Raw genomic sequence first — 15,256 nt, 5'->3', positions numbered from 1 at the left:
GGCTTAATGGCCATTCCACATCCTTTTTTAATAATAATAATAATAAAAAGCCGATATTCCTGGGGGTTGCCTAAATAGAAATACATGCACACAGTTAATGAAGTAACCATTCATTGGGAGTGGGGCAGGAAGGAGGAAGACAGGGACAATTATGGAAGAAACCATATTAAAGTTATATCATCAGGGCCAGCCCCAGTGGCCTAGTGGTTAAGTTTGGCACACTCTGCTCTGGCAGCCCAGGTTTGGGTCCCTGGCGTGGACCTACACCACTTGTCAGTGGCCATGCTATGTCGGCAACTCACATACAAAATAGGGGAAGACTGGCCACAGATGTTAGCTCAGGGCAAATCTTCCTCAGCAAAAAAAAAAAAAAAATTGTATCATCGGATTTTACTTCAGTGGGTAAATACTGTTATGGGTCAAAAGAAGCTTCACAGGGAGCAACTTTAAAACTTAATGGCTAAAGTAATCACGCGCACACACACACACCCCCTCTCTGTTTCAAATTATTTCACCATTTCTCTCTCCTTAAAAATATGCTCTTGCAAACAACGATCACATAGACAGTTCATTAGAAACAGAACCATTTTCCCCAATCTTTATGACTGGAGGCTACAAACCCCACTTGCATGGCACTTTCCTTACACTTAGAAGTAGTCATTTAGGAAAAAAAAGAAATAAAATATAAAAAGAAACTAAGTGAAATAAAGGGAGATAAAACATCATGCCCTATGACTGGTCCATGAAAATACGAATAACTCATAATTCTAATCGTTCAGAAAGTAATGTGACGACCCAATTCGTTAGCTTGTGCTGTTTGTTACAGTAGCCTCTAGCCACATGTGGCCATTGAGCACTTGAAACGTGCCTATGGCCACACATTGAAACAATATTTTGGATATATAAAGTTAAATAAAATATATTAGTAAAACTAACTTCACTTGAGTCTTTACTTTTTTTTTTGTTTTGGTGAGGAAGATTCTCCCCAAGCTAACATCCATTGCCAAACTTCCTCTTTTTACTCTTGAGTAAGATTAGCCCTGAGCTAACATCCCTGCCAATCTTCCTCTATTTTGTGTGTGGGATGCCCCTACAGCACAGCTGATGAGTGGAATAGACCCACGCCAAGGATCCGAACCCACAAATCCAGCCTGCCGAAGTGGAGTGCGTGGAATTTTAACCACTCAGCCACGAAGCCGGCCCCTTTCTACTTTTTAATGTGGTTACAGAACATTTAAAGTTATAGATGTGGCTCTCAGTATATTTCTACTGGACAGCGCAGCGAGTCCTGCTTCTTGCTATTTAACTCTTCTAAGCCTTGCCTGCCCCCTAGTGTTGGAACTCAGGCAATGCAGGCAAATCATTTTTCATCTGTACAATTCATTTTAGTCTGCAAAGTAAAAACGGCAGCTTCCACATGCAGCTTCATTATTTGTAGTTTTCACAAATAACACATCGCATTTAAGCCTCACAAAAAACTCCTATGGTAGAAGTTATATTCCCCACCCCACTGTTATCTTTGAAAGAAACAGAGGTTTCTAATGGAAAATCAGGCCTGAAGTAGTTCTTCCAATCAAATGTATCTGTGGGATTCCTACAAAATGTCAGCATCACAGGGGACAGAGACATGGGCCCAAACTTAGAAGCAAAAACTACTCTTGAAACAATTTATCCTGAGTTAAAGATAACACATGGCACGAAAACATACAATCACATTCGCATTTTGCGTTATCATTTATAACAGAGAAAACAGCCTAAATTTCCGTAAATTAAAGCAGTACAAAACAGAATACACTCAAAAGGAAAAGGCACATCTCAAACACGGCTAATGTTTATTGGGCACTTACTGGGCAAACACAATTCTTACCACTTTCTAGCTACTAACTCATGCCTCATTACCATTACTATCCTAGGAAGATTATTTTTATCTTTTCTTATCCCCACCACCCAGAAGAGATGGAGTCCCAAAGAGGTTTGATAAGTAGCCCAACTGTGAAAGGAGAAGTGAAGCAAACCTGATGCTCATGCTGCCTACTGTGCCGTGAGGAATAAAATCCTTTGTCTCTGACCCAGGGGTCTCACGTCATCTCCCAGCCTCCAGGAAACTGTGACCAGCCGGCCTGTTGCTTGCAAGTAGGGAGAAATCTCAGGTTCCAAGAGATTTCAGACTCACACTGCTTGACACCCACCCAGCTCCTGATCAGTGAGGTGTCCCCCTGTACCGAAGACTGCCTGAAGGCCAGGAGGTAAAAGGGCTCGCAGCAACCCCTGGGCCGCTCTGCTCCCAGCTTGTTGAAGCCTTGTTTGTTAGAAATCCCTCCTCTCTTTCTTAACGTTGAGCTGAAACCTGCCTTTATAAAGCAACTCTCTTCATTACAGTCAGCTGTTTAGAACAATGAAAAACAAATCTTTTTCTCTAGCATGCGATGAAGCTTCAACCCCTTAAGGCATTGATCATCTCTCCCTACATATACCCATAGTCTTCAACCATTCCTTGAATATGAAAGTTTCCAGAATCCTCATTCCGGATGCCTCTAAATATGAAAATAGCTACCATTTTGGGGGTGTTTACTATGTGCTAATCCCTTCACTTAGTTTTTCTTATTTAGTCATCCCAATAACCCCATAAGGTAGGCATGTATATCATTCCATTTTTACAGATGATGCAGGTTCAGAGAGGGTAAGTGGCCTGGACGAGGTCACACAGCCAGGATGTGCAGAACCAGGATTATGTTTGACACCAGAGCCCCAACTCATGATTCTCATTACTGCCTCATGCTCAAGTGCATTGTAGAGTTTCAGAACCTTTACATCTGGACAGAATACACTAAATAGGAGGCTTTGCACTGAAATAGATTGTATTAAATAGCAGCTAGCACCAAAACATCTGGTGGAATTGAAACACCCCAAACCAGGTCATACTTAAAGCTCTCTGGGAGATTAAAATGAACTTATAAACAGGCAGCACCCAAACTCCCAACTCTCTGAGACACCTCAGAAAAATAGCTATCACTCTGTCTTCAAAAAGGAAAATTTATATTTTTTTGAAGTGTCCAAATATTTCCGGGGATAAATCTCAAGGAGGTAGGTGCTTTGTGTCCCAAACTCATCATGTCTACATCGGATGAAACTTTCATAAAGATCCCTAAACAATCAATTCCGCAAGAGTCAAGTGTCTGAAACTGCCAGCATCTTTCCACTTCGTTACGTTTGCTGCCCTCTTGTGGGGAAACGATGCTGCTTACAGGACAAAAAAAAAAAAAAGAAAGAAAGGAACAAAAGGACAAATTGCTAGTTGAAGAAATGATAGAGTTAATTCTGCCTTCCTTTTAAAAGAAACTGACCTACCAACGGCCCCTTCACCTTCTCTACGACTTGAGGCTACAGAAGTCCAAGTGGTCCCCCACTCAATCATTACATGAGGAGAATTTTAAAAACAACGAAGGTGGTCTTTAGTGTTTTCTCATTCCTTAAAAAAATACTACCTCTGGACTCTTGGGGAAGTTTATCACTGCAATTTGCCTTAAAGAAGGATTCCCACCACCCGTCCTGTGAAAACTTAGGTGGGTTTTTATTTTGTTTTGTTTTTCAATACTAGAACTAAAATGAAACTTCAATCCACACCTAACACCCAATCTCCCCAAAGTGGGGGTGAACCCCCACTTCTTCCCCTCTGTCTTATCTTAGAGGGGTGGGGTGGAGATGCGGTTGTAAATATCTCCTTGTTTATACACAACCATCAACAAGCCACTCCCCTAACACAAGCCCTTAAAAGCATCCAGTAAACTTCGAACTAGCATTTCCTAGGGCCGCAGTTCCTTTAATTGGCCAGCACTAACCACACAGCCCTTGGGACAGTGTCAGGAGCCCTTCTGGACACTCACACACAGGCTTCTGCAGTTAACTCTCTGCAGCTCGCTCTGCTTAGGTACACCCATCGTGGAGTGAAAGTCTGACCAGAGTTTCTCAGCATCTCAGCACACAGCCTCCAACTGGCTCTGACCTTTGAGTCTTCCATCAGCTGAGAGCTATTCTGGGAAGACAACTCCACAGGCCATTGCAAGGGTCATGAACTTTCTTCTCCTGAAGGTCGTGAGAGAAAGTTCACAGCACTCCTCATCCCCCTTCCCATCCCACTCACACACACTCACTCACACACACACATACACACACACAGAGCCTGGAATACACAGCTCACTGGAATGAGAGTGGTGGAAGGAGGAGCATGAGGCAACAAGAAAAGGGAAGGTCAAAGTGTCCTCAATTTACAAAGAGCTTTTACGAATCAACAAGGAAACAATCAATAGAGTCAAGAGAAAAATGGGTACAGGATAAAATAGCTCAAAGAAAAACAAAACAGTCCACCAGCACATTAAAAGAGTCGTTAGTCAAAAAGAGATGCAAGTGAAAACAATCAGACAACTGTTTTCATGACTATGTTGCAAAAAATTAAAACTTGATGGCACCCAGAGTTGACGAGGGAATGGGGAAAGGGCTATTATCATCTATTACCATTGATGGAAGCATATAAGTGCAAATGTATTGGAGGGCGCTGTGACGCTCTTAAAACATTAATGCACCGTGTCAGAGGCTGCTCATCAAAATTCACATTCTCTCCTTCAACCTGGACCCCCGACTACAGCGTTCCCAGCCACCCTGTGGCAGGTGTGGCCATGGCCTAAGCCCCAGCCAATGGCAGGACGACACAAGTGAGGCAGCCCACATCCTGGCCCCACTCATGAGCGCCTCCCAGATGGCTGCTCCATGCTCATTTCCCCTCCAGCGGGCTGGAATGAGACCTCTCCGGAACAACCTTGGAAGCCACAGGCTGAATGACAGAGCTTCCATCTACCATGGATCCAAAAAGAATGCAGTAGAGGAGGATCATCTGGCTGACATATTTACTCACCCAGGACTCTTGAGCAAGAAATAAAACTTCTTTTGTTTGAGCCATTGTGCATATCTGGTCTATTTGCTACAGCAATTAGCCTACTCTCTCTAATACATTCATAAGCACTTTGAGGATCTAACTACAAGGAATTCACCTGAAGTCAGGATACACATATTTGTATAAGTAAGCCAACATGCTAAATCCACCAAAACTGGGAGTGAGCAAAGAATTTATGGTACATCCATACAATAGATGACTACACAGTGTTACCGAGAGTGACACATCTCTGTAAGTATTCAAATGAAAAGACCTCTAAACTCTATTGTTAAATGGAAAAAAATATCAAAATGGGGTGTAGAGTGACACATACATATGTACACACACGTACTGGTATATACATTCTTTTCTTCTAGAAGAATAGTGTGTGATGGTTAATTTTATGTGTCCATTTGACTGGGACATTAGATGCCCAAATATCTGATTAAACACTATTTCTGGGTGTGGCCGTGGAGGTGTTTCCAGAAGAGAACAGCATTTGAATCGGAGGACTGAGTGAAGCAGGTGGCCCTCCCCAACGCGGCTGGGCCCCATCGATCCCTTGAGGACTTGAATAGAACAGAACAGCAGAAGAAGGCTGAATTTGTTCTTTGCCTGACTGTTGAGCTGGGACTTCAATCTTCTGCCCTCTGTGCTCCTGGTTCTCAGGCCTTCAGACTGACTGGAATCTACACCATCAGCTCTCCCACTCTCAGGCCTCAGACCTACACCACTGGCCTTCCCAGGTCTCCAGCTTACAGACTGCAAATCATGAGACTTCTCAGCCTCCATAGGTGTGTGAGCCAATACCCTATAATAAATAAATATCTATCTATCTATCTATCTCCTTTTGGTTCTGTGGGGGATCAGAATTGGCCACCTCAAAATGTCTCTCTTTGGTTTCATTATTTTTAAGGACAAAAGACTGACGGAAACTTTGACCTTCTCCCTAACTGCCTAAAAGAATTCAACATAGAAAGCCTGTCCCAGGACAGACATAGATAACTCTGGATATTGGTAGACTGGGAGGGTCCTTGCTAAGCCCATTTTTATCAAAGTTCTATCTCTGGGGTCACAGTGTTTATAGATGGCCCAGCAAACACTTGTTTATCAAACACATGCTTTTCTATCTCCACGTAAATTGCCTACCTCCCCTTTGAAGTCCCAAACCACTACCCTCAACATCCTCTTTTGTCTTTAGCTGAAGATGGTATTTAAGGTGGTGGCTTTGGCCATTTTGGTGAGTTGCTCAGTTTTCCTGGGTTTCTCCCATGTATGCATGTTATTAAACTTTGTTTGATTTTCTCCTGTTATTCTGACTCATGTCAATTTAATTCTTAGACCAGACAGAGGGACCTAGAAGGAAGAAGACAAGCTCTTCCTCCCCTTCAGTTCTGTTTCTCTGGAGAACCCTGATTAACACAATAGTCAACAAAAAGTTAAGAGGATATCTTTTTTTTTTCTTAAATTTCTTTCTATTGAGTCAATGATAGGTTACAATCTTGTGAAATTTCAGTTGTACGTTAATGTTTGTCATTCGTGTTGTAGGTGCACCACTTCACCCTTTGTGCCCACCCCCCACCCCACCTTTCCCCTGGTATCCACCAAACTGTTCTTAGTCCACACTTTTAAATTAAGAGGATATCTTTCACGCTTGTCTCTATTGTTTGGAATTTTTACCATCAGCAGAAAACTATCTTATTGATCATATAGTGACAAATGGGCAATTAATCAGCATATTAATAAACATTCATTTAGCATCCACTATACTCCAGGCATCAGGGACACAGCTTAAGAAACCTGTAGGTGAGTAAGACTTCACAGTAGAATTCAGGAGCCCATACTCTCAACAGGTACACTGTCAGCAGAAGGCCAGAAAGTCTACTGTGGAGGTCCTTGCTGTTAGACAAAGGGGACTTTGTGAAGATGTTCTCCAGGCAGCATGCAGCCTCAGCGAGAGAACAGAGCCCCCTGTAGGCAGGAACTAGTCCTGATTCCTTTGATGGTTGTTAAGATGAGGGGTGACGGGGTCTTAAATTCCAAAGATGAAAGCTGGAGGAACCCCCAAAAGCCAAAGAGAAATGAAAAACCAGAGGACAAGTGTGAGAATCCAAATAAAATCACCTAGAAATTCTGAGATGAAAATTTCATTTTTTTAGCAGGATTTGCCAAAGCTGTGCTCACCATCCCTGTTACTGTCAAATCTTTGCTTATATGAAGATACTGTCCACATTTCTTATGTATACAATTCTAATTTTAATTTAGATTTATCCCCATGGTTCTACCTTTTCCAAATGCAAAGGGTTACGGTATGGAATGAGGATTGTCGCACAGACAAAAAACTGAAGGTTCCATCGCATCCTCTGTTTCCTTCAAGTTCTAATCACTTTTCAACACAATCCCTCAAACCTAGTTCTTGGAAATCCAGAAATCTGTTGATAACCCACCCAACCGAAACGCTTTCCCTGATTGCTATCCTGACTCAACCTGCACCCAAGAAAAAAGACGTGTATGAAACACATAAGACTAATGACTTCAAACACTCCATCCTCAAGAACAAGCTCATCCACACACGCACAGCACAAGAACTAACTAGCCGTGGGTGCTTCACAGCAGCCAAATGGTATTGATTTTATGCTGATTCATTAAAATTTCAATCATTATTTTTCTCGTCTTCTTGAAACTGTCGCTTGAGGATGGAAAACTGAGTCATGAGAGATTTTAAAAATCATCTTAAGCCTAAAATTATGTCTTAACCTTAAAATATCAGAATAACTCAGTGGAAAGCAGGACCTGCTGGAGGACTGAGAGGAAAGACAGCCAATAAACTTCTCCACATATAAGATGTTTGGGAAACAGACTTTACGATTCTCACACACACACGGTTTAGGGTTGAAGCTTCACTCTCTCCCTAAAAAGTCAAAGCATGCCCGGCACTGCCACCCTTCCAATTACCGAAGCGGAGACGGTAAATTAATTGTTTGGTACAAGTCTGCTGACAAATATGAATTATTCAGGAAAACACAATTCACTGGGGACTTTCCAAGTCTGTGTCACTTTAAATTTAGATATAACAAGGAAAGGGAGAGAGAAACACACACCCACCCAGAGACGCTTGATTATTTTAATCTTTCTTCAGAAATAGGCAAAGTTATGGACAAGGGCTTACTAGAAATGATCAGAGTGATTCTCTAAAACTTTAGACAGATTCCATTTTAGGCCCCATGCAAAAATTACCACTGCTTTTTTTTCTTTTCTTTCCTTTCTTTCTTCTTTTTTTAATCATTCACCATCTTTTCTCCACGTACCTTAAAAGGGTCTTAAATTATCTGAAAGCTCCCTGAAAGCTATAGCCCTATAAATGTTAATGTAAGTTTATCAGTAAAGATGTTCTGCCTTCAAAGGAAGCTGGAGGAGTTATATACACAAAGTGCTGCTGGTTTTCCGAGATTCCTTGAAAACAACACTACAAAAATGGAAGCGCACTCAGGAAAAGAAAAGAAAAAAGAAAAACCTGGAGAACACCTTTAAAAACATCGGAACAACACTCTTTAAGCATCAAACAGTTGACCTGCTTTACTCTGCTGTATTTCATGCTTCCTCTGGTTATTTACACACCATCAAAAGCTCTTGTCAATTACCTGTGTCTAACATGAGGACTCTGACGTTTGAAAGGGTTTTATTAACTGATCTCAGCGGCGCATAATGAGCTTAAAGGGGCTTACCTGCGTGTCCCCGGAGGTGCTGGCTCGAGGCAGACATCAGCTTACAGCACACCATTAACACGTAGGCCAGAAAGAGCCAGTGCGCCAGCAACACTGACTTAGCACAGACTTTCATCCTGGAGAGAGAGCAGGACGCAAGTCAGTGAGGGCTGGGTGAGGCGAGGCTCACGAGGCAAACACGATCCTGGGAAGGTGGGAGAAAGCAGCGGGAGATGCTTGGTGCTGGACTTCTCCCCCAAGGAAACTGCGGGCCAATCAAACCTTATTTGTACTGTGCGTTACCCAATTTTCAATAAACACCTTTTATAATTAAGACTTTCCCAATTTAGCAACATGCCTCGGTGAGAAGTCTATTTATGAACCCCCAGGGCATAGCTTGAGTTGCCCTGATAGAACATGGGGGTTATATACTATTGTATATCACGAAATTAAAAAGCTACACACTTAGAGCTGAATTCTGAAAGAAACCACAGAAATTCTCACATCCAGCCCAAGAGCTTTCTCCTGGTTTCTCTGACTGTACATTAAGGCTCTCTAGCCTGAAAGACTGGCTTCGCAGTTTATGAAACCAACCTCAAAGTTTGGTGGGAATACAGGCAAGTACAGGTGAATATAAAATAAACAGCTTTATATGGAGGTCAACAGATGAAGGGATGAAGAAGACGTGGTGTGTGTATATATACACAATGGAACATCATTCAGCCATGAGAAAGAAGGAAAGCCTGCTGTTTGCAACAATTTGCATGCAACTTGAGGGCCTTATGCTAAGTGAAATACGTCAGACAGAGAAAGACAAATCAGGATATGATATCACTTCTATGTGGAATCTAAGAAAGATAAACTCAGAAAAACAGAGAGTAGAGTGGTGGTTAGCAGGGTTTAGGGGGTGGGGGCAATCAGAAGAGGTTGGTCAAAGGGTACAAACTTCCGGCTATAAGATGAACAAGTTTGGAGATCTCCAGTACAGCATGGTGATTATAGCTAATAATACCGTATTTAATAATACCGTATCGTGTACTTGAATGTTGCTAAGATTTTAAATGTTCTCAGCTCAAAAAAGAAATGGTAATTATGTGACCGTATAGAAGTGGTCGCTAATACTATGATGGTAATCATTTTGCAGTTTATAAATGTATCAGATCAACACGTTGTACACCTTAAACTTACACAATGTTATGTGCCAATTGTATCTCAATAAAGCTGGAAAATAAATCCATAAACTTAACTTGATATGGATGGACAATATCCAAATAGTTGCTCAAAGACAATTCAGTTCCCAAATGTGGTTGGGTGGTCTATTCTAAAACAAACGAAAAAGAATAAATAAAAGGAAAATACCAAAATGCATTGCCCCCTAATTTTCTGATATTATAGGGAAATTAGACAGAATTTGATTAACTTTTTTGTTTGCTTTTTTCTAATTAATTTTTTCAAGCAAAAGTCAGAGCACTCGGCAATGGAAACTCCAGTGACATTAGGTTCTGCCTTGCAAGTGTCTCATGGTGTCTATAATACGACCCACCACAGTGGATCAGAGGAGCCCCCTTTTTATATACACAGGATGTATAAACATACCCACGGGCAGATGATAAAGACACGGCCCGTGGGGTTGGATTCCTGTTCTGGTAAGACTAAAGGCAAAGCTCCCGAGGATGTCCTGGAACGAAGGGTCTAACAGCCCACAGCTGCCAGTCCAGCAGCGCCTCAGAAAGAGCCCTGAATCCACGCCTGAGGGAAAGCACAGCCTCAGGGACCGAGTGCCCACATCACTCTCCTGGGAGCAGGCTCTGCCACCGGCCCTCTCTCTCAGCCTCTCACAATTTAGTCAAATAGATCTTGTTGAAAAGGTATCATATTGCTTATTGATTTAAGACTCAATCTGCCCTTGAAGCAGCCAGGCCAAGCAAGGCTCTAAGATCACCTTTGAAGAACAGGGTTTTAAAAAGGACACAAAGGGGCTGGCCCAGTGGCGCAGCAGATAAGTGTGCACGTTGCACTTCAGTGGTCTGGGGTTCACTGGTTTGGATACCTGGGGCAGACATGGCACCACTTGGCAAGCCATGCTGTGGCAGGCATCCCACATAGAAAGTAGAGGAAGATAGGCACGGATGTTAGCCCAGGGCCAGTCTTCCTCAGCAAAACGAGGAGGATTAGCAGCAGACGTTAGCTCAGGACTAATCTTCCCCCCCCCCCAAAAAAAGGGGGGACACAAAGCATTAGCTTCCTTTTGCCTTTCACCTTGGAAATCCCGAGCATTCTAAACTCACACAGAAGCATCAGAAACATTGGGTCTCTCATCGGTCTCCCCCCCATCGGCACACTCATGGGACATAGAAACCCTAGAAGCAGTTCAAAAGTGGCAAAGAAAATATCCAGGGCCTACGTGAACTGAGGTGCTATTATTTAATTCTGTCGTCATTTTAGGGAATTGACTATTAATTTATCACTTATTAGGGAAAGCAAAAAGTTTCCAAATTCCACATTTGCTGAATTTTTGAATGAGGTGCTCTGTCCCACCTGTAGCGTTTCAAAATTCCAGTTGTTAACTCCAGCATCAGTGACTGATCTAACTGTTACAAAGCCTTCTCTCTCTTACCCAAGGGCCAAAAATTCAAATACCTAGAAGGGAATGAGCAGGCTGGCTGGCCAACGGCACTGGTGACAAGCAGGGATCGTGGAGACCCGTCTGGGGCAGCTGCTCCCAGCCCAGCCTGTGACCGCAGTGCAGAAACGTGAGCCCAGGGATGCGAGGTCTAGCTTTTCAAGAGAAACTGAATTCTGAGATGCAATCTGCCCACTTTATACATTGGCAACTAATTCCATTTGTTTTGCTTTGCAGGCTGGATCAGGCACCCTGGCCTCCAATTTGCAGCAATTAGTGGCCCAAAAAGGGAGAATTTTAAGGAATCAGATAAACGGAGTATCAGTTTTCTATTGCTGTGTAACAAACTGCCAAACAGTTTAAAACAACATGAATGTATTATGTCATGGTTTTTGTAAGTCAGAAGTCTGGCACAGTCTAGCTGGGTCCTCTGCTCCGGGACTCACAAGGCTGAAATCACATCTGGGTGTGTCCCCATCTAGAGGCTCAACTCGGGGAAGACTGCGTCTAAGCACTCTCAGATTGCTGACAGAATCCATCTCCTTGGGTCTGTATGATTGAGGTCCCTGGGTTCTTGCTGTCAGCCAGGAACTGCTCTCAACTCCAAGAGGTGGCATTCAGATCTTGGCCACACGGCCCCTCCACAGGCCCCTTCAGTCTGAATCTCTTCTTCCAGAAAAGGCCCAGTCCCTTGCTAGAGTTCACCTAAATAGGTCAGTCCTACCCAGGATAATCTCCCTTTTGATTAACTCAACATCAGTGTATTTGGGACCTTAATTACATCTACAAAATCCTTCAACTCTGCCATATAACCATAACCTGATCATAATCACAAACCTGCCCACACTCAAGGGGAGGAGCTAACACAGGTCGTGTACATGAGAGGGCGCAAATCTTAGGGGCCATCCTAGAATTCGGTCTACCAAAAAGGGGAAAACAATCCATTCACAAAACTTTATCCCCATATTTGGTTTACAAAGGTCAACTGGGTCCCTGCCCAGTCCACGTATCCACCATCTGCTGTCTGAGACATGAGCAAACTGAGACCCTCAAGTATAAGCTGATCTCTCTCGTTAAAACCATCTGACACAACCTGGTTGTGAAATCCACCTCTTTGTTCTTAATCAAATTTCCAGCTGCCCAGGCCTCCTATTGGCTTCTTAACTCTTCTGTCTTCCCCTGGGCATCGTTAAACACTTGTTACTGCTTAGTGGGTTGGCTCCCCTGGCCTCTAAGCACAATGTTCCATCCAATGTAGAGTCTCTAAATTCAGACCAGGTCTTCCAGGTGAGCTATAATCTGTCACCTACAGTACGAGTGAAATTCAGTTCCCATCTGTTGATCGGTCCCTGCATCACCTAAACTTGTCTGGATGGATTTTACCAAATTTGGAGAGTAAATCTGAGATTATCTGAGTCCCAAAGGTTGGGTTCCCCAGGAAGCCAATTCTGACATGAAATTGGTGAGCAGGAGGTTAATTAAGGGCTGCTCTCAGGACACTGCCTAGGGGAGGGGAGAGGAGGGAAGAAGGCAGGAGAGAGGAGGAAAAGGCCTCAGAAAACTCTATAGAGAGTTCCAAAGCTGAGATGCCTCTTCTCAGTGGTCCCACTGAGCCACTGAGATTTGAGGACAATTCAGAGAAGCTGTAGGCCACCTTCTGCAGTACTCCCAACAGTTGAGGGAATAAATCCTTCATTCCTGAATGCAGATCTGGGCAGTGCATCATAGTGTCCATTACTGTCCATCTTCAAACAGAAGATTCCATGGTATATGCATAATTTGTGGGAGTCATCCTCAAGAGAGGACCCATCCTCGGAGGTATAAAAAGCCCTTGCCATGCTCATTAAAATGTCATGGGAAGAGGTTTCAAGTATGAACCCTATCCCAGCCTGGGCCTGTTTTGCCCTCGGATCCATTCTTTCCCCTTCCCCTGAGTGACCCCTGTAGGCTGCATTTCCCAGGCTCCTGAATCAGCTGGCTCCTGGCTGGGTTTAACCAATAGGAGTCACTGGCTAGAGCCTGGAGGGTGGAAGAGAAAGGTAGGGTATCTCTCCCCAACCTCTCTGGTCTTGGGCAGGATCTGTGAAGTGGCCATTTATCCTCCATGGTGCCAGTTCCTACCAGAAGGGCCAACTATGGTTCCTGCTCCCACTGAGGGTCCCTTCCCTTAGGTGCTGGCAAACACCACTTCCTTCCCTTGTCCCACCAGCCCTGGGACGGTAGCAGCTTCCTGCTAATCTCTGGGCTGCCTCCATATCTTCTGCTTGACTTCTCTGACTCTCCCATCACATGTGTAACCAGTTGCCTGAATTCACTTCCTTCCGTTCCACATTATCAGAATGGTTTCTTTTTTTTCCTGGTTGAATCCCAACAACAAAACCCTTAATCAAAAGTCTTAACGGAAGCCATTCCAAATCTCAGGCAACGATCCCTGATGCATCTTCTTCTTACGTGGACAATTCTACGTACCAGGTTCCTGAGTGAATAGCAACAAGTTCCCAGTGCCCAAACAAGTAATTAGTTAACCATAGCTATGACTGCCCCGAGATACGCCTGGGGATGAGGGGATGACTGGGCAGTTACCTGGCAATAATTCTTTATTTCATTCAATAATCCAGACCCCAGTAAAAGGATTTCTGACCTATGACCATCTACTATGATACTTCAAGTTCAATACACTGAACATTTTTGTCCAAACGTAAAAAAAATTGGTGTAACTTGAAAATCTCACCTTTCACCCTACCGAATAGCCAAACCATTGCCTTACAAACTGAAATAATTTCGAAGATGAGAGCTAAAATTTAAAAAACTATGATTCCCAAATTCCCAAAAATTTAATGTTAAAGTAAGCTTTTATAAAGGATCATCAACTCCAGGGTACTCAGTTTTGCTAAATTCTTAATGCATCGTAAAGACATCATCTCCGGGTATGTGTTAAAATCATTTTACCTTGGAGACTTCATAAGATTTGGTTCCAGTCAAACACAATTATTCCAGGATGTATTTCAGAGCGACTGCAAATTCCCATTTGTAGCTAGGACCAACCATTTCTGCAGTTGCAAAAAATTATCTTAGCTTGGAAGACCTATTTAAAAAACAGAAAAGACAGGAAGCCATTAGCATTTTAATGTTGAAATAATACCGATTTCCAGTAGCAAAATGATGTTTTTTTACAATGACATCTGCAGTTTCAGGCGAGTGGTAGACAGCCAAACACATCCACACTTGTAAAGTGTCCTAATGAATGGGGAGGAAAAAAAAATACAGAATTCTATACTCATTAACTAGCCAGATATCAGTTAACAGAATATGGTTTTAAAGTAGACAATCCCTCAGCAACAAAGGCATTCAAAATTTGACAGAGGGTCTCAAACCATTCATGATGCAAAATTTCACTCTCCCATTTCGTTAACCATGGGATGAAAACAGAAATCGGAGATGATCCATTGCCAAGAGTTCCACAACTTGCCCAAGCTCACAGAGCAATGGAAAAGCCAGCATGAAGATGTGAATTCCTGGCTTTGTGTGATACAAAGCTGAAGATGATGCTAAACAATCCGCAAGGATGCTTTTTGAAAAATGTTAATGGGAGGCAGAAGGCAAAAGTCTTTCCAACATAAAACACCATACCAAAATACAAAGAACACTTGTAAATACCTTGATTGACACTCAACACGCTCCCCTAATGCATATACCTAAAAAGACGTTTCTACTCAGAAAAATATTTTTACAAGAAGGCCTCATATGACTCCAAACCAAAGACATCTCGAGAAAAAAAGGAACATGAAACTACAGCATTTTCAACATGGCTAAGTTGAATACATCCTTCCCAGTGATGGAGATCAGAGAGAAATAATGATTTGCATTAACAAATATTAAAGTTGCAAATATGATATAAAAATGATCCTTACAATACTGTTTAATTACTTTAGAATCCTGGTGAAGCCATTGTAAATCCTCTGCAAAGCACAAGTGAGAAACTCTTTAGATGCCCCTGAAGAT

The 15,256-nt window shown here is 42.8% G+C and overlaps 1 protein-coding gene across 3 annotated transcripts in view; it reads right to left on the bottom strand.

The window, feature by feature from the left end:
• TAFA4 (TAFA chemokine like family member 4) overlaps nt 1-15,256 on the bottom strand; it is a 148,017-nt gene that overhangs the window by 93,164 nt on the left and 39,597 nt on the right. For all 3 annotated transcript variants that reach the window (XM_070576855.1, XM_070576856.1, XM_070576857.1), the window contains exons 2-3: nt 14,204-14,339; nt 8,653-8,768 (exon numbers count right to left, since the gene is read on the bottom strand). In XM_070576855.1, coding sequence (XP_070432956.1) covers nt 8,653-8,768; nt 14,204-14,217 — 130 coding nt within the window. In that variant the 5' untranslated portion in view covers nt 14,218-14,339. The remainder of the gene's footprint in view (nt 1-8,652; nt 8,769-14,203; nt 14,340-15,256) is intronic.

This window comes from Equus przewalskii, chromosome 15, assembly GCF_037783145.1.
Source record: "Equus przewalskii isolate Varuska chromosome 15, EquPr2, whole genome shotgun sequence".
In the NCBI taxonomy this organism is placed as follows: Eukaryota; Metazoa; Chordata; class Mammalia; order Perissodactyla; family Equidae; genus Equus; species Equus przewalskii.
This window is presented reverse-complemented; position numbering and strand designations above follow the sequence as displayed.